The 25,194-nt window shown below is 50.2% G+C and overlaps 1 protein-coding gene across 26 annotated transcripts in view; it reads right to left on the bottom strand.

The window, feature by feature from the left end:
- The window catches only part of DENND1A (DENN domain containing 1A), a 566,188-nt gene that overhangs the window by 23,505 nt on the left and 517,489 nt on the right, over positions 1-25,194 (bottom strand). For 20 of the 26 annotated variants that reach the window (XR_010323028.1, XR_010323031.1, XR_010323027.1 and 17 more), the window contains one exon: positions 5,228-5,287. The exons of the other annotated variants lie outside the window; for them this stretch is intronic. Coding sequence is in view for 15 of the 20 variants with exons in the window: in XM_064291468.1 (XP_064147538.1) it covers positions 5,228-5,287 (60 nt within the window). In the remaining 5 variants the exon portion in view is untranslated. The remainder of the gene's footprint in view (positions 1-5,227; positions 5,288-25,194) is intronic. 26 annotated transcript variants of the gene reach the window in all.

Raw genomic sequence — 25,194 nt, 5'->3', positions numbered from 1 at the left:
TTTGTGGGCGACACAGCACCATGGCTTAGGAACACGGATTGCATAAGTTGGCTACATGAAAGGTCTTTACAGAGTCTCATCAAGTCCTCAGATCTCCGCACGTCTCATCGAACCACAGTTTTTCCTTTGGAGTGGCCAGTCTGATCTCTGCCTTGTTTGGCAAATCAGAGATGTGGTAAAAGCCAAGTGCATTCCACTACCAAGCTCACTGTTGTCTTCTATGACTTCACTGTGAAGATTCAGTGGGATGATGCGGGGGCTCAATCAGTGCTCAGCCTGATTCTCTTTGACCTGGACTCCCCTTTCTCACCAATAACACAAGAAAGACCTTTGGGTAGGTGATGGGTGGGTTGAGGGATGGGGTCTCTGAATGAGAAGATGATGTCACCTTATCCTGGTCTACCTCCAAGCATAGTGCCTATATCCTGGCCACACGGTAAGATTTGAAAAACAAACGAATGCTGCTGCCTGGAGTCTAAGAAGTGCGTGAGAAATGTTACTATTATTATCATTGTTATTAGAATGGTGCCTGCCACACAGCAGACATTCAGTCAACATTTGCTGAATAAATGAACGGATGTTTCTCCCATCCACTCCAACTCTGAACTGGTTTCCCCAGCCAGAGCCAGGATCCTCTGGCAGCCTGGTAAACAGGGTCACCTGGCTGGAATGACCCCCAGATGGTCACCACACACGCAGCATGCAGGTGGGGTGATGAGCCTTTCTACCCCTGCCACGGGAGGCCCTATCGGCCGGGGTTTCAGGAAAGGTCAGACATTAAGGCCTGTCAGCTCATCCCTGCCTACGGCTGCTCCTTGCTACAATAAAGGCGGGTTAAGAATGTGAACTTGTGGCTGAAATGTGGGATTAAGTTTGTGGCAACTTCAACTGAACTTGCAACATGGTGAAACATGGGGAAAAAGAACAACAGAGCTAATTAGAGGAGCTGAGCTGTCAGAGTGCCGCTGAATGGCTCAGCGCCAACAAACAAAAGGAATGGGTTGGCAATCAGCAGGATCGATGGAGGAGACTGCTTCATTAGGGATGATAAAACAGACAGAGCATGGAGAGGGAGGGGGAGGGGAGGGAGGGAGCCAGGGACGGGGAGGGAGAGAAAGACACAACGGACCCAGAGACAGGCAGGCACCCGCACAACCACACCCAGAGCTACACTCACCTGATTGGTGTGGAAAGAGCCAGACACAAAATTACACTCACAGACAACCATCCTGAGCCATGCACACAGCCACTGAGACAGCTACATACACACCACCCCTCAAATACACACTCACAGAGGCAAGCACAGAGGTGAGGCCCAGGCACAAATCACACATATGCACATGAATCTCTCTCTCTCTCTCTCACACACACACACACACAGGGCCTCCAACGGACAGCTAAAGCCACAGCCAGGCACTGACACATGCGGCCAAAATGGTTTAATTAAGCCAAAATCACAAGATGATGCTGACAACAGTGTGCCCGTCATATTTCAGCGATCACATTCATCTTTCTGGGGTGCTAAGGGAGGGTGCGGGCTGGGGATGAGGGGAAAAACCACACACACACACACACACACACACACACACACACACACAAACACACGCCCCACCAGTGTGAGGATGGCAGCAGCGCCCGGGGGAGAAAATGCTAACCAGAGATTTAGAGCTCTGTTCAAGGGGGACTTGAGGGAAAAGTTGGGAAACCAGCCAATTCCCCACTGGATTTAAAACCTGAGAAATCTAAGTCGGCAGGGTTAAATGTGTATTGAATACAAAAGCACCAAGCACATTTGATTTTAATGGTGAGCAAAAAATAATAAATACAGAGCTTATAAAGCATCTCACATGCGGGCCGACCACAGCCGGCTCTCTCCTGTGTGCCCCAAACCCCATCCCCTTAGTACTCGAGACACTGGCAATGTTTTCTTCTGCTCTTTCCTATTTCTTCTTTTTGAAAAGAAAATCCAAATCCCCTGGTAACATCTGAACTCCAGCCACAGGTGCTGGGCTACAAAGCTGCTCCCAGAGAGGCTGAATGGCTGGCTCCCTATATCCCCTGCTACCTCAGGCCGCTTCGGCCCAGAATGCTTGCAGCTAAGTGATCTGGCAAAACCTGGTTAGGGCCCAATGGGGCCCGAGAATGGGTACGTCCTGGCTCCTGACCTGGAAGCTTGCCAGTGTGTCGTTTCTGAGGTCCTTTAGAGGTTCCATACCCAGATTCTTCCAGGTTCACACCTAGTGTATAGCAGCGTCCACTGGAAATGGTTGTATGAACGCATGTGGAGTGAACAGCCCCTAGAGACCTGCGAATGTGGGGCCCCACGAAGCACAAACTTTCCAGGACTCTCACACCAGCCTCTTAGTGACTCTGCTTGGCACACGTTGGCTGGGTGGAGGGGCGGGGGGAGGCATATGTCTGCCCATTTCATGCCTCGGACAGCATTAGGCAGTATACATATAAGACCTCATTACCCTCATCAGGTGAGTGTTGCTAAACCTGTTTTACAGAAAATGAAACTAAGGCTCAGAGAAGGTAAAGTGTCTTGTCTAAGATCACAGAGTCAGGAAGCAGCTAAGCTGGGATTCAACCAGGGTGGGCCTCTCTGACTTCCATGCCCAGGAGAGCTGGTCCAAAGCATGCTGCCTCTTCAATGCGCCATAAACCAAGGGAGGTGCAGCCAGAGTGCTGGGCTAGTCACCTCCTGCACCAGCGCAGTGGTGGAGGCAGCTGCGACTCAGAGTCTTCTTGTGGCAACGTTTCCCGCCCCAAGTCATCAGGTGCCAGTGGATGTGGCTGGGCACACGCCCCAATCTTCATGAGTTCCCACACTGGTGAGACCACATGGAGTCCCTGTATCCGTCTTCAGGACTTAAGTTTATCCAGGGAGAGCAATCCTGCCCTGAATCATTCTTTCCAAGAAACTCCCTGCCTGCCTCAGATTCTAGGCCCTTAAAGGGAATTCTGAGCGCTCCCGCTGAATAATTTTGGCTTAAGGAGAGGTGGGTGGCTTGCTGAGGAGAGAGGAGAGGCAGTGGAGAGAGGTAGCCCTGGGCCCAAAGGCTAGCTTGATCTCTTAGCACCTCTGTAGGCTTGGCTGCAAACTGGGGAAACAGCGTCTGCTGTTATCGGGATGAGACAGTAACGATGGAAGTGCCTAGCACAGTCCTATGCACATAAAAGTTGCTCAATAAATGTGAATTACCTTCATATCTACATCCCTGCTGGCACCTGACACTGTCCTCAAGATTCTTCAGGGTGCCTGAATGGCTGCTGACAATTTTTTTTCTCAACTGAAGGTTTTGCCCAGTTACTTTTACACTAAGGCTGTCTCCGTTTCCATGATGACGGAGGCCCCAGGGTGTGTGGTATGCAGGAAGGAACATGGGTTCTGGAGCCTGCTGACCCACTCACCAGCTGAGGGGGTCAGGTTAAGTTACTGAACATCAGTTTTCTCATCTCTAAAATGGGTGATGATAGTATCGGGTTAAGTTACTGAACGTCAGTTTTCTCATCTCTAAAATGGGTGATCATAGTATCTACTTTACAGGCTACTATGAGGCTCAACTGGGATGATGTACTTAAAAATGATTTGTCATCTATAAAATCTTAGGCAAAGGGTAGTATTCATAATCTGGACCATTCCTTAGAAACTGTATGCTTTAAAAAACTTGTTAAGAAGAATGAGCACTATTACTGTGTCAGGCTCTGTGCGAGGTACTTTACAAACGTTATTGACGTTCGTCCTCACAAAAACCCTCTATGAATAAGGGTATGTTACAGAGAGAAAAGTGAGGCGCAGAGAGCTTCAGTACCTGCCAGGAGTCACAGACTCCACAAAGGTAAGTGGTGGAGTCGAGATTCAAGCCTAACTCTGTCTGCCCCCAAATCCATACTGCCAATCCCAGTACTGCATCTCTCACTACGTGGAACCAGGTTCCATCTAGGAGGGGCTGTCTGTGGCTTCCTTCCGTTGATGATGAGCAGTATATTCCAGGCCTTGACTGCTGTCCTGACTGGGGTTTGACTGGAGTACAGGATATATCCATGCCCCTTGGCCGTCTAGCACCTGAGACTCCTGACTGTCTTAGGGGAGGGCATCTCAGTCCCCCCAAAGCCCCACACCAGCTCTTTAACTCCCCCATCCAGTAGGAAAGGCAAGGAAAACAGGGTCATAGAATGTCCAGCATCCACGCAAAGAGGAGCCACCACCTGATCAATGCTGGGGGCATGCACTGGGGACTAGAAACAGACATGCAGGTCAGTCTAGTCACCGCACACCTCGGCCTCCATACCTTTCAAAAGATGGATTTGGACACGTGCATTTGAGAGCGTGGGAGCTGGTGGGGACACCAGTTTGTGGGGAAATCTGATCGCAGCTAGATGGGAGCCCTGACCCCTTCTGCTTGGCTGCAGGGGCAGTGGCTGCCTTGAACAATAGAAACTCTTTGGTAAACAGCCGTTACCTCCAGGGTCCTGGGTGGCTTCCCATTTTAAAGGCACCTGCTAAAGTTATTGTGTCTCAGCCTGGCCCAAAGTCTGAGCTTACAGAAAAAATGACTTCACCAATGCTTAGCACAGGACCCACACCCAATATTTTTCCAGGGCATTTCTCTTTAAAAAACATGGGTCTCTCTCCCTTCCCACCCCATTCCTGCTGTTGGTTGGTTTATCACACTTGTCCTGCTTTTCTACCCTTACTTTGCACTTTACATGGAAGGCTGGTCTCCAAGTGAGGCGTGGAAGAGAAGTACCTGTCTCTGTGTGAGCTGACTCAATATTCTCTGGGCGTAGCCTCTGCCCTCGGGAAGGTACATCAAATGCATTTCCAAACCAAGATCTGGCGTGAATGAGACGCCTGCTGCCAGACTTCTGCTTCCTTTGTGAGGAGGAGGCATTGGGAGCAAGGCTTTAAAAGCTCATTGGCTAGAAATACAGATCAGCCTAGGAGATTTGCTCAAATGATGCACACACGGCAAACACACCACACGGTGGCCCCCTGGCTGCCGACAGCTCTGACCCACAAATCACCGAACTCGCTCAGAAAAAGGAGAGGTCCAGAAAACGCAAGTTCAGGTTCATGCCACGCAGAGAGGGACGCTGGTAAGCCCAATACCCGTTTTCCTTTTGCAAGGCAGGAGAATTCAAACTCCCAAGGTTTAGTCAGGCTGGGGAGTGTGGCTCAGGCAGTGTTAGGTGGGGAGGGGCAGAACCGCCAGCTACTCACGGGCCTCGATGAGCGCTGTATCTTGGGAGGTGGTGGTCGGGTGGGACGGAGTCTTTGTGGCTGCATTAAAGCGGAAACTTTAGACGTCAGTACACACTGAGACAGGTTGATACATTTCCACACATAGCCTGGGAAAAAGTATTCAGTCACCCAAGCCAGAGCCAGAGGGCCTCCTCGACACCTCCTCCAACCCCACAGCAGACAGGTCACTGTACCTGCAGATTCCATTTTTTGGGTCTACCCCCTCTTCTAGTTTCTCTAGTTCTGGCCTTGACTCTGGCCTGGATTACTGCAATCACCCTCCAACAGGACTCACTGACCTGGTCTCCTCCAGTCCATTCTCCACACATGCCCAGGGAACTCTCTCTAAAATGTGACCTGACCATGCCACATCCCTGCTTCAAGATCTCTGATGATCCTGGGTTACAGCTCAAGGTCCTGGGCTGGCATTCCAAATGCTCCAAGACCGGGGTCCCTTGTGCCTCACACAGAGCCTTCCCTACCTTCCCTCAGGCCCACCTCAGGCAGACCCTTAAATGGCACTGGACACTCATGGTCACACTTGCAACCTGATTTGGCTGGGAAATGGGTACTTGTCCTTTAATGCTCTGCACAGGGAGAACCACCTTCAGGAAGCCTCCCCTGTCTCCTGCTCAGGTCAGATGCTACTTCTTGGCGCTCCCTGCCACGTGGGATTTCTCATAGTGTATCTACCCCCATGGCTCCTCTCCCCACTATCTTTTAAATTTTCAGTTCCTTGAGGGATTTCTCACTGTATCTGCAGGACCTTGCACGGGACTTGCAAAAACGTGCTGCTCAATAGATGTCTGAGGAGCAAAAGAGATTTGCCCAGAATGCTTGGTTTTTGATTGAAATCAGGATTTGAAATCAAGAACCACAGAGCACAGACTTCTCGGCTCTACCCTCAAACTCTATCTTGAAAGCCAAGCTGCATCCTTTCAAACAGCCTAGCCATCTAAATGCCCGGAGTGGATGTGGGTGATAGTAAGGAAGGTAAAAATCTACATTAGACCAAGACCCACAGCAAACCCTGGGAGGCTTCCAGTTGGTTCCTTGCCATTCTAGCATTCAGTTCACAAAGGTCCATCACTCTTCCACCTAGTCTACACCTGTGTTATCCAATATAGGGACCAGTGGCCACACATAGGGAGTCCAAACTAAGATGGGCTATAAGTGTAAAATGCATACTGGCTCTCAGAGACTTAATATTAGAAAAGAATATAAGATAGCGCATAGATTCCAACTCATAAGGACCCTATTGGACAGAGTAGAACTGCCCTATAGGGTTTCCAAGGAGTGGCTGGCGGACTTGAACTGCAGCAATAAATATAAACATCTTTTGGATACACTGGGTTAAATAAAACATATTATTAAGATACTTTCACCTGTTTCCTTGTACCACAGCTATTAAAACATTGAGAATTACATTTGTGGCTGGTGTTTCTTTTGGATGGTGCCATTTAAACTTCACCTGGAAAGAGTAATACTTTGGATATCAAACTTGCCTTAGAGCTCATTTTCTAAACCCGACTCCTGAGGGTAGAGCCATGTCTCAGTTGTCCCTGGATCCCTGGTGCCTGGCAAGGGCCTGCCAGAGTGGCCTAAGGGGACTTGGTGGAGAATTGGGGTCCCCTGTTGGGTGGCACACTGAGAGCAGTGGGGATGGAAATAGGCCATTAGCTGGGAGTGTGGGCTGACTGCACAGGTGATGACCTTTCTTCGGTAGTGGCTACCTGGGGTCAGGGACAGGGGCACTACCTAGAGAGATAGGCACTGTCACTCAGTGAGCCAAGCTTCTTCACCTTTGTGGCTTACAGGAAATATGCAGGACAAAGGGGAATGGAACCAGCTCACACTGTCCATCAGGATGAAGTAACAGGGCAGGGAGGGGAGAGCCCATCCCTCACCAGTATACAGGCTGCCTCCTCAACAAGGCATGAGTCATGTCTAGATACCCCGCTCTCCCAACGCCACTCCAACCACATCTCTGCTTCTCTTGAGCTTGTCCACTCCACTTCTCCCACCCTACTGCCCTGCTCCAGTTCAGGCCCCCTCACCTCTGACTTGGACTATTTCCAGACCTTCTGGCTGGGGCAGCAGTGTGGCAAGGTGCTCAGGAGGCGGCCTCTGGGGTCAGTCTTAGATTGAACTTCAGCTCCCCACTTACCATCTATGTTACCATGGGCCTGACATTTAACCACTGCAAACCTTACTTTCCTTGTATGCCAAGTGCAGGTAGCAACACTCCCTACTGGAGAGGCTGTTGGGAAGATCTGATGAGATGATGTCCGTCAAGTTCTTCATACAATGCTGGACAATAGGCATTAGCAACCATTACCAACAAGGAGCCCTGGTGGTGTAACAATGGTTAAGCCCTGGGCTACTAACCCAAAGGTAGTGAGTGATTCGAACCCACCCAGTGGCTCCATGGGAGAAAGACCTGGCAACCTGTTCCTGAAAAGATTATAGCTTAGAAAATCCCATTTTGTTACATTGGGTTGCTATGAGTTGAAAATCGACTCAATGGCACCTAATACCACCACTATTACCACTAGCAGGTTTCCTTCCCTTCAGCATCTGCCCCTCCCCATCCATCTTCTACACTTGGTCCAAAGTGGGCTTAAAAAATATGTGCCCAATTGTGCCTCTGCTAGCTTAAATCGTCTTTTAAGGACAGGATCTCACAATGTGTGTTCCGAGAAACGCCATCTTGGGAGATACACTGTATGAGGGGAAAATAAGGGGATTCCACGGCCAGAAAGTCTGGGAAATGCTGTCTACTGTCTTGCTCCCTTTGAAGATTCACAATGCCTGTAAGCACACCAAAGGCTGCCAAGTCTTGCAATTAAAGACAAAAACAAACAAAAAAAAACATCAAAAGGAAGCGAACAAACACCTATTAACTTTGCTTTAAAAAATTCTATTTCTCAAATTTATTTGGACACAGACCCTCTTGCTCTGTAACACCCAGTAATATCCCCTGGAAAATGCTGCCTTATGCTAAATAAAAGCAGCCAGATACAAAAGGTCACACATTGTATGACTCCATTTATATGAAATATCCAGAATAGGTAAGTCCATAGTGACAGAAAGCAGACCAGTAGCTGCCAGGGGTAGGGAGAAGAGAGGATGGGGAGTAACTGCTTACTGGGTACCAGGTTAAATCTGGGAGTGATAAAAATGTTTCAGAACTAGATAGAGGTAGTAGTTCCAGATCATGAATAAATACCACTCCACTCGAATGTACACTTTGAAAGTAGTTAATTCTGTGTTATGTGAATTTCACCTCAATTAAAAAAAAAAATGCTGCCAGAAGCATTCCCAGGTTCTAGGCCCTGCCCACCCTTGTACCCCCCATTTCAGCCCTGCTCAACTACGTGCTGAATGCCTCATGATCTCTCCTGTTTCCATGATGGCTCCTTTGCCTGAAATGTGCTTCCAATTCCTTTCGTCTCACTCTTGGTGGCACCTATTCATCCTTCATTGTCTGACTCAAGCACCACCTCTTCTGAGAGGTCTGCTCTTCCTGCCACCATGTCCCTGAGCAGCGTGGCTCAGTGCTCTGCCACTGTGTATTTACAGCATACCAAGTGTCGTTCCTTCTCAGCACTTAGCCCAATGAATTGTCATTATCAACTTGTCCCATGTCTCTCTTGATCCTGAGGTCCCGTATAGGACTTGGTACCTAACAGGTACTCAGCAAATGATTTTTGGCCTAAACTTCCTGGCAGGTAGTAGAAATTCAACACATGTCAGTTCTCTAGATTCTATAATTAGCTTATTTTCCTTTGATCATGAAGTGCTGGTTCTTTTGCTAACGAATTTATAAATGGTGGGGGGAACACCCTCTCTTAGCCACAGCCAGCCTAGAAACTTAGCAGAGTACACTGGGGGTTTTAAAGACAGCAAGAAAGGGTAATGTGGTCAAAAATGTCCTGGCACAAACAGAGAGATACAAACAAAACTTGGTACATGCAACCAAGAACAGGGAGTCACACTGCCCTGCCTGACTTCAGGGGTGGGGTCCCCTGCAGGTTGCCAGTACCAAGGGAGCTAGTCATCAGAGGAAACAGACAGGGACAGGGGAGTGGGCCTGGACAGGGAGTGTACCGACGAGTTCTAAGCATATTCTGATGCTGGAACACATAACGGGGACCCCTTCCCAAGGTGGCCACCAGGAGAAAGGTGAATTCCCAGTGGGTGTGTATTAAAAAAAAAGTTTTTTTTTTTTTTTTGGGATGGGGGGGTGGGGAGGGGGAGTGGTTGCACTAATTATCAGGATGCCCTGCCAAGGAGCATAAGGCCCCTGGGGACTGGCACCAAGCCTGGTGACAAGCAGGCATCTGGATGATTACCATGGATATGACGGTAATCTGTGTGGGGAGCAGTCTTACATTTTAGACAGAACATTTGACCTTCAGAGAAGCCTCCTGGTTGCACCAGAGATGGGACTTCTACCTAGTTTGCTAGCCAAGCGACCCTGTTAAGCCAGTGGCTTCCCCAGGCCTCAGTGCCCTCATCTGTGAGTGCATTCAAGAGGGCCCCACTGTAGGGATGCTGGGTGTATCATGGCCCTTTACAAAGGGCCAGGCTCCCAGTGGACACACTGCTGTGAGGATGCTTCTGCTTCCTGGGGGTTGGGGGCAGTACAGGTGAATGTAGTTTCCCAAATACACTGGGGTGGATGACAGTTGTGATACTGACTGGGGAGAGCTCAGTACTCTGGAGACAATTAGAATAGGCCACAGGAGTGAGTGGTGGTGATTGGGCGGTAGGCAGGGGGAGAAGAGAGAAGCCTGGGAAAGCTCAACTCAGAAAAAAAACACCATTTTCATAAAGTGGTCCCAGTGCTTGGGAAGCTGAACCCAGGACTCAGTGGATGTGGGTGAGCGTCTGTGGGGCATTTCCCATGAGCCAAGAGCTGTTCGCCACCTGACTGTGAGCTCCCTGAGGGCAGAGGCCTCATCTGGGGCTTCTCTGCATCCCTGGCACCTGGACTTGTTCATCTCAGACCACAGCCCTAGGTGGTAGGGAGCACAGCCTTCCATGGAGAAGGAAACAGATAGGGGAGAGGTAGCTAGGAGCAGGTCTCAGGGCTCTTGACTGTGAATCCGATGCTCTTCCTACCACTGGAGGAAGAGAAGGTACAAACAGAGCCTTGAGGCAGAGGGAACAGAGGATGGAGAGGTCTGGGCACCTGTGCATAGAAAGCACATCGCATCTGATCCCCAATTCTCTGGCTGGATCGAAATGCAGCTATGGTGACTGCTGCTTCTTAAGTGAGTTCAAAAAGCCTGGGCCTTTGGCAATTTTTGTTAAGAAGAGTTCAACTCGACAACTCACCTGGCACTTTCTGAGCTAGGCCATGGCAGGAGGGGTGGGGAGGGCTGGAGTTGCAACAAGGCCAACATAGAGTGCCTGCCTTCCTGAAGGTCATGTCTAGTGGGAGTAGCAGATTTACCCTCTTGGAGTGGAAGGATTCCTTCTATGTATTCTTATGGAACATCTATGCTGAGCCAGGGCTCGGGGATTCAGGGGTGAGTGAGACACAGTCCTTGTCCTTAAGGAATGTATGGTCTGGCAGGATTAGACCTACCGCACAGAAAACAATCTCTTAGAGTGGAAAAAGTATTTGTGGGCCAAAACCCCAAGAAACCTACTTTGGGTTATAAAGGCACAGGTCTTGGTTCTGATATGTTTTAGCTGGGATCAGTCCTGGCTCTGCCACTTGGGCAAGTTAGTCTCAGTTAACTCCTCTGTAAAATGGAAATAACACCTGAGTCATTAGCACTGGTGTGAGGATCATAAGAGTGCAATTAAAGCCGTGTGAAGGTCTGGTCCAGGATCCTGATGATGAAATGGGACCATATGATCCTTGGTTCCCTGTCAGCCTTCTCAGAAAAACCCTGTGGACGTGGGGGCTTTGGTTTTCCGAGGGAGGCTCTACTGAAGACTGGATTTTAAAAACAATCTCTTCTATATGACTCATTTTCTTTCAAAGCATTTCTACATTTCTTCTTTCTTTTGCACCTCACACCTCTGGTGAGGCAACTTAAGGAAAAATTATTTTCCTATTATAGAGACAGGGAACAGGAGGCCCAGAGAGGTTGCGGGACTAGCATGAGGCCACAGTTAGTAGTGGAAACTAAAACAAGCAGGTAATCTTAGTACACTGTGCTCTCCTTGTCAACTAAAATTTCCAAAGGCATCTACAATCTTTTTGGATATTTTTTCTAATCTTTGTGCCTTCTGAGGTTAGTTAGAGATATGTACCTTAGAAGGAAAAAAAGGGGGGTGGGCAGCAAGAGAGACTGCCATCTTCCCCTTCTTTCCTTGTATGAGCATCTCTTTCCAGCACTTTTCAAAGAGGCATGTGATTCATTTGTTCATTCATTCAACAAACAGTGGGGTCTACTCTATGCCAGGCATGGGGGTAAAACAGTGAACAGGATATGGTCTCTGTTCCCATTCTAATGGAGAGGATTATAATGGCCTGTGCAAGTACAAAGGAAGGGCTCTCATCCTGGATGGGAGTGGTAGGGAATTCAGGGCCAGCTTCCTAAAGGGGTTGAGACATGAGAGAGCAGCGGTATTATAGGCAGAGGACACAACCTGAGTGAAGTCACAGAAGTGTCAGCAGACATGGTACATGGTTCAGGGGAACCACAGTGGTCCAGCAAGACTAGAGCAAGGGTGAATATGAGGATGCGGCAGCCCAGGACCTTGGAGGGGTTAGGGGGTCAAATAACATAGGGCCTTGAATGTCAGGCTAAGAAGTTTGGATTTTGTCCCAAAAGCAGCAGAAGGGATTTGGTCAGGGAAGGACATAATCGAACACGTCAGAGACACCTTGGTGCAGTAGATAGATGGGAGGAAGTTAGGTGGCCCTCTAAGGGCAGACACTCCTCTCCAGTGAGTATCCACTCCTCTCCTGTCTAGGCCTCCACATTGTCAACTCACTACTCCTGGCCATGTGACTGGTAGGAGACTTGAACATGGAGAGGGTAAGCCCAAAAGTGTGATTGACACGGAGGTTCCAGAGAAGAGAGGAACTCTTTGGCCTCCGTGGGTCTCTGCCTGGCCCTCGGCGTTTATCTGTCAGCCATGTGGGCCAGGTGAGTATACTCATTGGATATGAAACCCACATTTATGAGTACAGCATCTGATTTGCAGTTAATTTGTTGATGCAGCAAAACACATTGTTTCCAAAAGGTCAGGAGGGGAAGCCGTGTTGGAATATCAACTTAATTACCTGGGCGGCACGGATGAGCGGGCCCCTGCTCGGGGCTGCGGGTGGAAAATGCTCAACTGCCAGGCGCTGTCTCGGGGGCACAGAGTGCTGTGCATATGGGCATGGGGGGGGGGGCGCTTCACTCCCGCGAGGAGTGCCAGCCTGCCTACACCGTGGGCAGAGCCAAAGTACTTGCTGCCTGCATGTGTTTCCGGCACTGAACCAGCTGCTGGCACACTTGCTGGCTCAGGGGCTTCTGAAGCAGGGAAGAAGGGTTATTACCCCGTTTTACAGATGAAAGGAGGCAAGGATTACCCAGGGTCATATAGAGCAAGTACCTAACAGTCCTTCAAAAGAGCTTGTTGCAAGTTAATTACGGGCTGGGGCAGGGGCCCTGTGATGTGTGTGCTGGCGGGAGGGCAATGAAAGGGCACACCCACTACAGAGGGGACACACACACACCACCTTGGACCATCCTTTCAACAATCCTGCAAGGTCAGAATCAGCATTCCCATTTCACTGCTTGGAAAGTGGGCTTAGGGGGACAGGCATTATGTATAAAGTCATATAGAATATGAACTGTCAAAGTCAGTAAGGAGACCGGCTAGGCAGGGAAGGATGTGGAAGAGAACAGGCGCCTGAGGCCACAGGGCCCAACCAGCCTTGCAGAAGGCAGAGGGTCACAGACGCAAAACTGAGGGTGAGAGTGGGCTCGGACAACCGGCCCAGGGAGGCAGTCGGCCCCTAAAGCTCTCCTTCCTGAGGGTCAGGAAAGGTAGGGTGTGCCTGAAAGCAGCTAGAGGTATGAGAGCTGGCCTCCAAGGCTGGCCCCCGTAGAGGTAGCAGATGGTTTGTGTCTGAATTGTGTTCTGAACTGTTTATCCCCTTCCACGCTCCTGCCTGGCACAGAAGGAGGAGGCCCAGAGGTCCTGGAGTCCCCTAAGGAAGCTGGGTAGACTCTGAGGATTTCTGAGTTTGTCCCAGGGATGTGCCCTGACCAGATATACTGCCAGGAAGGGAGAGGGTGAGAGAGAAAATTCACAATTAAACTCCATCACTGTTTAACGAGGAAAGAGTTCACCTGGTTAATTTTCCTGGCTAGTAGCCACATCAATGCTCTGACCTATGCATGAAACAGGCCCAGCTGGGAGGGGAAGACAAAGCTTTCTGTAGCTTTACAAAGGGCCTCTGGGCTGAGAGCAATGCTCCTCTACTCTTCAGGACTGGAAATCTGCTATTATGCAAGGTATGGAAATAAAAGAGGGCTTCTTTTGATATGCCTCCAGAAAGCAGTGCATTGAAGCGATATTTTTGTGGAGTGTCTCCTTTGAAATGCCCAACCAGCCCTCTCAGGCACAGCTCTCGCTTATCCCTCGACTCCTGTCATTATTTCCAATCCTCTCCGTCCAGCCTCGACTAGAACTGATCCTGCTTATTGGGGAGGATCAAATGCTTGCCTCCGCTTCAGGTTTTCAGCGAGGACAGCAGGAGAAGCCCAGGCCCTGGTGATGTTGAGCGCTTGCTCCTTGCCAACAGCGCTGGAGCACCCAGTAGGGAATCCTGGGAGCTTTGGCCCTGAAGCACTTTCAGAGGTAACAAGCTGTGATTTTGGGGGGATGCTTCCTGCATGAGGCTGCCCGGGATGGACTTCTACAATATGGCTAAAGGTGATGCTCCCATTTGGTGAGCGTCCACCCACCCAGAGCAACAAGAAGGGGCTTCCTCATGCAAAAGGAAGGGGGTAGAAGGGGCCCTCACTTTGGAGCATACACAATAGGCCAGCCAATCCTAACAACTCTGGACTAGAGGCACTATTATTATGATCCCCATTCTAGAGACTGGGAAACCAAAGCCTCCTCCCCAAATTCACACAAGTTCATTAGGAAGTTGGTGGGGTTGGGAGTCAGTTTCTGGTTGTCTTAGTCCAAAGTCAGGTTCAACATGCCCCACTACTTGCAGTCCCGATACTCTGTGGGGGTGGTGTTTGGGGCTGGAGATGGCTCTCAAAGAAAGGTTCTGCACCTGCTGTCAGTTCTATAAGCAATCATCTTGGCAGAGGGTGTGCTAAGGAGTTGGATGCATCAGGCGCTCACCGAGTCGCCTTGTGAGGCCATTCTCTCAGGCTGGGCCTGGGCACCTCTTTGCTGTGAGTGAGGGCTGCGCTGAAAGACATCTCAGGCTGGTCCTGAAGAGCAGTGCATTCTTCCCGATGTTGACAGGAGTAGTATTTTGTAGTGGTGCTGGTTAATTTGTAGTGGCATTTGTGGTTTGAAGCCTTGTCAAGATCCCTGATTACTTCCCGTGCAAGGAGCTCGGCTGACGGGGAAGTTCACATGCTGAACAAAAGCAGCGAGGCAGCTGTGAGGGAAGGCTGTGAGGGGGGCCGGGTGACCCCAGCCGCTTGGGGGACAGAGGCAGTAGGAGGGGGGAGGGAGGATGGCCAGCAGCAGGGCCAGGGAGGGGAGTCTTTTGTTTTTAGTCGGGTGCAGCTGCACGGTCTGAATAGGTGGTATCCCACTGGGGGCTGGGGGTCCAGCACCAGATGCAGCCGGTGGCTGGGCTGGGGCAGGGAGCTTTGCTGACACGTGCCATTCTCTTCCCAACAGAAACAGGAGCTGGGCACTTCGCTGCTACCTACACACCAGGATAGCCACCTGGAATGCCATCAAGGGTGCCTGGGTGACATTCCTGGGAGGTGTGCAGCAGAGCTAGAGAGGGGAGACTATCCCCTCTGAGAGGAGCCCTGGTGGTGCAGTGCTTAAGCACTCGGCTGCTAACTGAAAGGTCAGCGGTTCAAATCCACCAGCAGCTCTGTGGGAAAAAGACGTGGCAGTCTGCTTCCTTAAAGATTACAGCCTTGGAAATCCTATGGGGGCAGCTCTACTCTGTCCTATAAGGTCATTACGAATTGGAATTGATTCGATGGCAATGGGTTAGGCTTTTTGTTTATCCCCTCTGATACCACCAGCGGCTACTGTTTTTTTAAACTTGCTAGGTTCCAGGCCCTGCGCTAGTAGCTCTACATGTAAGGTCTTGAATGATCTCAAAAACCCTACAAAGGCGAAATCCCCATTTTGCAGATGAAGAAATGGAGGCTGCATGGCTCAATGACTTGCTCAGGCCAGGCCTCACAGCTGATAGGCAGCACAGCCAGGATCCAAGCACAAGTTAGTCTAACCCCAAAGAAGCCTACATGTTCCAGCAGATCAAATATACAAAGAGCAGAAGAATGGTGTTGAAACACGTTCTCTTGAGATTGAGGGTGCTCCTCTCTCCCTGGGGAGCTCTCCCCACAACATCCTCTGAGCGTTTTGCCTGCTAAGCCTGCTCTGACCACACATAAATGTTCATCTCTGCAGCCACATGCATTTCACCGGGCCGGTGATCCCTACTTGGTGAGGGTTTGCTCGGCGCACTTAAGGGCCAGGGCCAGCGCCAGCTCAGCAAAACTTGGCTAATTTATCATCTCTGGAATGATATCCACCCCAAACAGTACACCACTGGGAAATGAAAATAAAAACTTCTCCTGATTCTGCAGTTGTACAGATAGGAGCTCACAGCATCCTCTGGAAAGGGAGCCTGGTGGTCCCTCTTAGGTCAGACGATTACGACAACCTCCAGACTGCTCTCTTTAACCCCCAGGGTCCACCCCAACCACCTGCAGCCCAGGGAAGTACTCTAACCCATGGGCCTGACCATGTCCCTGTAGACAGTCCTCAGACCCAGCCCCTGCCCCACCAGCCTTGCCTGCCCCACCCATCTTTCACCCTGCACCCAAGCAGCCCTCCTCTGCAGCCTTACACAGGTCCTGCCTGCCCTCTCATGGGCCACCACCCTCCACACCATGGCTGCTGTTCTCTGTATCCTTCCCTCCTTCCCACCTGATGGATTTCTGCTCATCCCTCAAGACTCTGCTCCCCTCTCTGAGAAGCCTTCCCTCTTTTCCTGGCTGACACGTTCCCTCCCACCCCTCCCCTAAGGGAGCTCTTAGACACTGAACCGTAACCACTGAGGATGCCCACATTCTTCTAGACTTTGAGCTCCTTCAGGGTGGTGCTGTGTCGGGCACAGCTCGACCCCTGGCTTCTGGCACCAGGCCTGGCACGAGGTTAGCGCAAAGTGAATGCTAGTACGAGAGTATGAAGCCAGCATCAAATTATCAGTAAGGCCATTGGCAAGCATCTGAATCATACCAGACAAACTAGTCATTGTCGCCATCACATGAGTTGCTCAGTCTGCGAGGCTGGCAACATCTCTGGTACACTTCTTGATCAGGAAAAACTCCCAGCCTAGAGGTATCCTGGCCTAACAGGTTGAGCCCCAGGGCTATCCCAAAAAGCAAGAGGCTTTTTGAGTGGAATGCAAAAGTGTGAAGCGAGGGGAAGCTCAGATGTGAAATCTTCCAAAATTTCCCCAGTGTGTCTGTTAAAGAAAGTCAGTCAGGTTCACTAGACAGAGGGGCTTTTTCCCCCCTCGGAACAGATGGATGGAGAACCTGGTTTTAAAATTCCTGGACCCTGGAATACATTTCTATCTGTGTCAAAGTCTACCCAGCCTCCGCCTCAGTAGAGTTTAAAATCCTAGCTAATAGGTTAACAACTGTTTTTCTTCAGCTTCAAATGAAGAATATCAGAAGGCTGGGGGAATATGCAGCACTCCAATTTGTACGGACTGCACACAGCTCCCTGCAATGTGTGTTTGACAGGACTGACATTTTGTACCGCTGTGAGATGGGAAAACGTGTGACATTTTTATTCATGGTGGCGTACGCCCTTGTAATGATCAGCTCTGGTCGATGTGCTTACCGCAGCAGCCCCTGAGCCCTCGGAGAACAAACAGGAACCCAAGGTGCCAGCAGTTCGACTGCCTTATTAAACACCGCCAGGATCCTAACGAAGACCAACTGCTGGAAAATCTCACTGTCAAATCCTCAAGGACATTGTCAGCGCACAGCTAACTGCATATATTTTTCATTTAAAACACTGAAATCCAGCATTGTGCCATTACAACTGAGGGGAGGGGCGCCCGCTCCAGAGGCCATTCTGTCAGCGGCTTCTTCGGAGCTCCAGATGCTAGAACCAGATGCCCAGTGGGGTTCAGAGCTCAAAAAGGGGCAGCCGAGACATGGCACTGGCTTTCCAAAAGCCCAACCCCACCTTCAGGGTGAATGGCTGTAAGTGACAGGGCTCTTGCACGAGTCGCTTGGAAAGGCAACCCACTCGCTCCCTTTGCAAGCAAAAGCAAATCCGCATAATTAGAAAATCCATTCCCCCTCCTTCTACCCCACAGCCAACCATCTTCCAAAAGGTGCAACTCGTTGCATCCTGCAACTTGGTACTAATCAGCCTTCTGCTTGCTGCAGACCTTAAGACAGCTGCGGGAACACACGGCCGCGGTAGGTTTCACACCTTGGCAGGAAAGCTGTGTTGTCAGGGTGCCCACCTGCAATCTCACCACTTGCCTCAATTCAAAGGCCTCAAGGTCAGTGTGCAGGAGGACCCCCTCTTTTCGGCGGTCATTCTGAATGCTGATGCACACTGATGGATGGAAGCCAATCACTTGGCAGACCCTTGGAGCTTTTCGTGGTTGTCAAGCTAGGTGATTTGGCGATGGCTACACACACTAATGTATTGATATTATCTGTTTTGTAAATGTGTATTATTTATGTAGTGCCTCTATTTCCATACTCCAGCCCTGATGCACCAAGACAAAAAAAAAAATTTATTTATTTATGGGGTCCTGGGTGTAACAAGCCTAACAAGATGCCTATGTGTGGTTCATGCAGGTTTGCAACACACCGTAAGTGGCTGGCTAAACAACTGGATGTTCTCCATCCATCATGAGCAGAGTCTTGCATTTTAAGGGGCTGCCCATAAAGTTGGTTTAGCATACTACTGTATATCATCCTTGGCAGAAATGACCTGGGATGCTGAAGAGCTGGCAGCCTGGAGAGCAGGAGCCATAATATTCCTTGGAATGGGGGAGAGGGGAGGTGGAGTTAGCTCCGGGTACCCTCAGTGGTTGCAGGACCCACAGAAGAGCGTAAAAAGGAAGGTGGTTGGTTGCTAGATAGCCTGGGGGTCAAAGCAGGCTCTGGGGTGGAGTGAACTGTCCCCTATTTCCTCCAATCAGGCCCTTTTCCCCTCAGCAGAGCCTTCACTCTGGGTCACGGCACATCCCCAAAGACTCCCTTCTTCACAGGCTGCATCTCAAACCTCTCGAGAGCATGTCAGCAAAGTGAAGACAAAGGTAGCTGGTGCCCGGCCTTGTGCCATTGTAAGATGAACTTCAACAGTTGCCCCAGAACCCATGCAGACCACAGAGGACATCCAGCTGACTACCAGGTTCTGTCTGTTTGGTCTCCTAAACCTTTCAAATCTTTCCCTTACCTTTATCCCCCAAACCAGTATCCTAGGTCAGGATCCCACTAGCTCCCTTTCCACAGTGCCTCAGAGCAAATGGTTTCAGCTGCTCATCTGGTCCTGCCCTGCCCCTGAATACAATCCCTCACTGGCTCCCAGTCACCCAGAGGATCAACTCGAGTTCCCCCAGGGCTGACCACTTGCCCAGCTCCATGGTTTAGCTCCCGACCTCACCAGCTGCCTCTTGCCTCCCACGCTAGACCTCTTTTCCCTGAAGAGTCAGACTCTCTTATCCTTTGCATATTACATTTTCTTTCCCTGGAATGCCTGCCCTTTGATATGCATCTTTCAAGGTTCAGCTGAAACGTCACCACCTCTGTGAAGCCTGACCTTGTTCCCTCCCCACCGCCACCCCTCCATCCTCAGGCTCCCTCTCTAGCAAGTACGCCCATGTCCATTAGCATTTATCTTTCTATATGGTTACTGTCTCTCCCAGATAGCAACTGCTGAGAAGGCAAGGAAGCACATCTCATTCCTCTGTGACCCTAGGGCCTTAGATCCGGCTTGACACCTAGCATGCCTCATGACATGTTGCATAAATGAAGGATGGAATTAATTAGGGGATAAAAGAACAATTTGGTGTCCTGCCTGGCAGACAAAGCCCAAATGTTCAAGATTTTTAATCACAAAGATGGGGAGTAAGCAGAGGGAGAAGAAACCTTAGTCAGTCATCATGGGGTAGGAAATAGAAACACTGGCTGTGAAAAAAGTTAACCCCTTTGGATGGTGTGTGGCCTCCTTCCCTCTCTCCCTCCCTGTCTCTGCAGAGATAACAATTCCCTGGCTGTCGCATCTGGAGAGTCACTGTCGTCTGCTAACTGCTTCATTCTAACCGGGCCTCGCGAGGCACCATCTTGCCAAGGCTCAACCTGCTACCCATCTGGAAATATCCACCCTCTAGAAAGTGCAAATGGGAATCTAACAGGAAGGATTTTGGGTCTGGAAATCCCAAGCAGGGCTGGGAGATGGCTGTCACCATGGAAAGGTGAGGCTGATGGGCAGCAACATCCCAGAAATTCAGCTCAAACTGCTTCCAAGCCATGGTAATCCTCCCCTACGCTGTGCATTTTAAGTGGGATATAATCAACCATCCCTTGGGAGAAGTCCCTTTTATATATTCCCTTTTGTCCTTTTATTACATTTTTAAATTCTTTGCAGTATAAATGAAATTCTGTAACAGTATTCCAGAAGATGTGGAACTAAACAGGCTGATAATAAAACTAAGCAGGCAAAAACGATTACCTAGATTAGGGAATAGGTCAGGTAAAGCATGCAGAAGATTGGCATGCAGCCTCAGCTGCCAGGAAGCGGCTGGTACCGCCAGGCTGTCCCAGGGTCAGGCCAGCAAGGCAGTATGGTAGAAGAAGCAGGGGCTTTGAATCTGAATTCCATTCTACCAGGCAGGGGATTAGGGCAAGGCCCCTGAGCCTCCTGAAAAGGGAGGTAACAGTAGTCTCTTAGGAGCCCTGGTGGTGCAGTGGTTAAGCGCTGGGCTAATAACTGAATGGTCAGTGGTTCAAACCCACCAGCTGCTCTACAGGAGAAAAACGTGGCAATCTGTTTCCCTAACGACCACAGCCTTGGAAACCTTATGGGGGCAGTTCTATTCTGTCCTATAGGGTCGCTAAGAGTTGGAACCAACTCTGCAGCAATGGGTTAGTAGTCCCTACTGTGTAAGTCTGGGGAAGATAAGGTGAGAAAATGCAAGCACCCTGCTGAGCACATTGCCAGACCCACAGCAGGCATTCAGAAGTACAGCATCATTCTGATTACTACTCCTGTGTCAAGGCATCAAGGATCTGTCTGACGTATTCCTGGGATAAAGCAAAGTCCCGAGGCCAGGCAGCAACCATGAGTCTCAGCCAGGAGTGAGGCAGAAGCAGAGCAAAGTGAGCATGACCTTGGCAGCCATGGAGCCACACGGCTGGATCCTAACCATGGCCCAAAACACAGGAAGCCACAACCACATGCCTCAAGAACCAGGCGGAACTGATGAGGAGGGCCTGACAAGAGGGCTTGGAGTGAGGAGAGAGCCTGGGCTCCAGCATCAGAGAGGCCTAGTTTAGAATTTTGGCTCTGCCACTTGCTGTGTGACCTAGGACAACCTAGGTCACTAGACTACTTAGCCTCTCTGAGCGTCAGGTTTCTGGGGATAATAATGACCACATTCATCTTACTTTGCTGTTGAGAGGATTAAGAAACATGATGTTTGTGGAGGGGCTTGGCTCAGACACAGGAGGTCCACACCATAATGAAAATGTCCCCGACCCATCTGACGGCTCCTTACCTGACCATCTCTTGGTTAATCCTTACCATCCCTTCCCTTCGGCAGAGACAGCCTGATTTCCCTAGTTCACTGGCAGTGCCTGGCTCTGATGGGATTAGGGATTGACAGGGATGACGCGACACTTCTGTGGCCATGGGATGGCGACTCTCCATGTAGCTGCAGACACCGAGATGACTCTCCTGGCTCTTGTGGGACATAATTTATTTTCAATATTTTACCTTTTATTTCCCCTTCCCTGCTGTGATAAACTCCCCAACTTCAACACCGAGAATTCTAATCTGAGAAAATGCCTCCTTTGGTCTCAGTGAATCAGATTTCCCGCTCTTGTCCTGCTGGGCTCGATATCTCCCTGGCAGGGAGCTGGAGTCCACATGGCTCCAGCACAGATCTTAAAAGAAATGCTGTTTCAGGGTCTGGTCAGTCCCCCAGCAGCAAGACCTCGCTGTCATACGGCTGAACACGAACAGACCTGGGGGACTTGGGAGGCCTGTGATTCATGACATGGCACCCCACACGGGGATTCTAAGGTGGAGACAGGCATGGCGGAACAGCAGCCGCCCCTTTTGGTTTCTCCTGTGCTGCTGAACCAATGGACTGCTCAAGTGCACAGGGGTGAACAGAACTGCCCTCACCCCTTCCCATGACTCGCTGCCACTTCGTGTTTACTCCCTCACCACTAAGCCAACTGCCTGACACTCACTAGGCAACTCGTCTGTGCCAGGCCCTGGGAGGGTGCTGAGGAGGCAGAGAGGAGGCCCACACTGTCCCTGGTTGGGGACAGCATGTAAGCGCACCTCTACCAAGCAGCTACAAGGAGGAGGCTGGCCCAGAGCAGGGAGAGAAGAACTCTGCTTGGAGAAGTCAGGGAGGGCTTCTTGGGTGAAGAGATGCTTGAGATGAGCCTGGAGTAGTTGATAGGATTTTGTGGGTGAAACAGAAGAGGAAGGACATTCCTGGCAGAGGAGACAGTGGGAACATATTCATCTCAGCATGGGATCTGGCCTGGACACCCATGAAGAGCTGGTGAATAGATGAATACAAAGTGCTGGGGAGTAGAGAAGAGGAAGGGACTCTGTCCACGGTGCAGGGTGAGAAGGAACTGGCCAGACGTGGAGGACAGCAGTTGCTGCCAACCCAGAAGGCCCTGCTGTGGTCATAGCTGGCTTGGGAGACAGTGACTCCTGGCAGGGCCCTGAAGGCTGGATACGGCAAACCCTGGAAAGGGACTGGCATTCTGGAGTGCAGAAGGGCCTGCCTACATCAATGCTTGCTAATGCTTCTTAATGCCCCTGTGCCTCACAGACCAGTTGAGGAGATAGACACAGGACCCCTGTACAGGTTCTGAGGGGGCACAGGAGAAGTCAAGCTGGGGAAGTCCAAGGACAAGACTAAGACATTCCAGGGAAGATTCCAGTGGGCTGAACTTGTGAAACAGGAACGCATTAGAAGCAGAGACTGGGGGCCACCAGAATAAATGTGGTGCTAGAAACTATAGGCATAGATGAGCTCCTCAGAGTGCAGAGAGTCAGAGGAAGCAGGCCAGAGTCAGAGAAGAGCGCCATCTAAGGGAAGGGAGGATGAAACACAGCTCCTGGGTGCAAAGCCCAGCTCAGGTCTCCCTTCCTGGCTGGACTCTACACCTGATTTGATCTGCCATGCTCTATTTCCTGGGCTGGCCAGCCCCATTTCCATTCCTCTTTGTGTATCTTGGAGCCCTTGAAGCACAGCAGTTGACAGCTACGACTGCAAACCAAAAAAAGGTTAGCAGTTCAAATCTACCAGCCACTCCTTGGAAACCTTATGGGGCAGTTCTACTCTGTCCCACAGGGCTGCTGTGAGTTGGAATTGACTTGATAGCAATGAGTTTATTTATTTATTTTTGGTTGTGTATTTTAGTTGGGGTTTTCTTGGGCCAAAGAAATGATTTAACCAGCTGGAGAAAGCAAGTGGGGGCTGCCTGAGCCAGCTGCAGGGGATTCCAGGACTTCACATGAAGTCGGCTGCCACCTCCATCCTAGAGCAGCTGCTGGGTTTGGTCTTTCAGGCTCGGCGCCTTCACCATATATCTGAGACACAGCCTGAAGAAGGCCGCTCCCACCCATCCTAGAGAGCTAGGAAAACGAGCCCTCTGCCTCATCCTTGAAGCAGAGGAAGAGCAAGGGTGTTAATTAAACATTGAATCTATTTTGGAGGGATTTCTAGCAAGTCAACAGTGATGAGATGATGGGTACCTCATGAGAATGCTGGCAGAGAACTGCCCTGAGGATCAAACTGGTTGGCGTTTAAAACAAATGAAAAGGGGACTCTGAGACGCCCCATGGCATGATCATACAAGCAAAATCTGGTCTTTTCAAAACTACCAGATGGGTTTTATTCATCAGGGTTAACTTGAACCACCTCCTGTGGGGATGTGGGCTCTTTGAAGTCAGGGACCATGTCACGGTCACCCCTATTTTTTACAGTAACGGCACAGAGAAGGTATCAGTGATTATTTGCTGAACTAACGACCTAGATTCTTGGCTTCCATCCTTCTCCACTCCTGGCTCTGGGTTGCAGCTGACGCTGCCACACTCCAGTCCCCAGAAGCTATCACAGGTGACTGTGGACAACTGTATCTTATAACTTGTGACTCCTGGCTCTGGCCTCCCTGGTCTGCCATGCACTGACCTGCTATTTCTCTTCTGTCCCCTCTCTAACTGGTACCATGGCTGACTTCAGATCTTGATTCTCAGCCCTGCACATTCCATTGGTTTCAGGATCCTCCACAGTCCTGGGTGTGAAAACTTTTCTCCACCGTCAGACAAGAGGACAAGGGGTTGGGGCAGTGTCTCCTGTTCGAGCCCTATGGGCATTTATCAATTTGTTCTGTTCTCCTTTCTTGGTAACAGCTCCTTGATTTCCTTTCCAGGAACTACTTTTGTGTGTCTCACCTGTGACACACAGAAAACCCTTGGCCACAACCATTGCTTCTGAAACAGGCAAATGATCAAAGTTGGCTCAATGAGTGAATCCCATGCCTTGTGCGGCAGTTACTAGGAGTGACCTTCACTTTCCTGACAGTCTTACACCTGGGAAAGTGTGTTCTGGAGCTGCTGCAGCCACCTTGCCACCAAGAGGGGAAATTCTGCTTGAGAAGTGCACCAACAGAGGAGACAAAGCTAAGAAATGCAGCAAAAAACTGGGTCTGATTGACACAATTTCATACTGGATCACACCACACCTGAAACTAGTGTGAGCCAACAAATTCTCTTTTGGGTTTTATGTCCCTTGCAACCCAAAGTACCCTAATTGATACAGATTCCCAGTATAGGCCCTGGTTCTGGTCTTTGAGACTGGACTGGCCCCTGACACCCCCCAATACTAACTCCCACACATGTCCAGCTTTGATCTTGTATTCTACTGCTTCACACACATCAGGAAAGCACCCAGAATGGTGAGTTCAGTGTGCAGACTCTACATCAGGTGCAGAATACCAGCTACCTTGTGTTGGTGCCAACTGAGGCCCAGAAACATTACGGAGGGCCCGAGATCTGGGAGGGAACCAGAAACAGCCATACTTGGTTCCGACATCTTGGTACCCTGGGTCACCTGCACAGGCTGCTGTACTGGCCCGATTCCTACAAGCCCAGCAGGAAACTGCTGCTTTCTTAGCCCAGAGCTGGGGTAAGAACTGAGCTTTAGGGTAAACCGACATGGCTTTGATCTCTGATTCTATTGCCTCTGATCTGTATAACTCTAGCTAAGTCCCCATCCTCTCTGAGCCTGTTTCCTCCTGTGCAAGAAGGAATAATACCTGATACCCTGACAGGGTGGCTGAGAAGATTAAGTTGGCTAACCTATGGGAATCGCCTTGTATGGTGCCTAGAGTTGGAACACAGATCCATTTCTCCTGCATGGGGTGAGCAATGTATCCCCATCCCTTCCCACAAGTGCCTTTAGATCACCCAGTGCCTAGTACATAAAAGCTGCACAGACTGCTGCGGAAGTGCTCAAGTCCTAGAAGGAG

Source organism: Loxodonta africana, chromosome 9 (assembly GCF_030014295.1).
Source record: "Loxodonta africana isolate mLoxAfr1 chromosome 9, mLoxAfr1.hap2, whole genome shotgun sequence".
Lineage (NCBI taxonomy): Eukaryota > Metazoa > Chordata > Mammalia > Proboscidea > Elephantidae > Loxodonta > Loxodonta africana.
The sequence above is the reverse complement of the archived record's forward strand: the minus strand, read 5'-3'. Positions and strand labels throughout refer to the sequence as shown.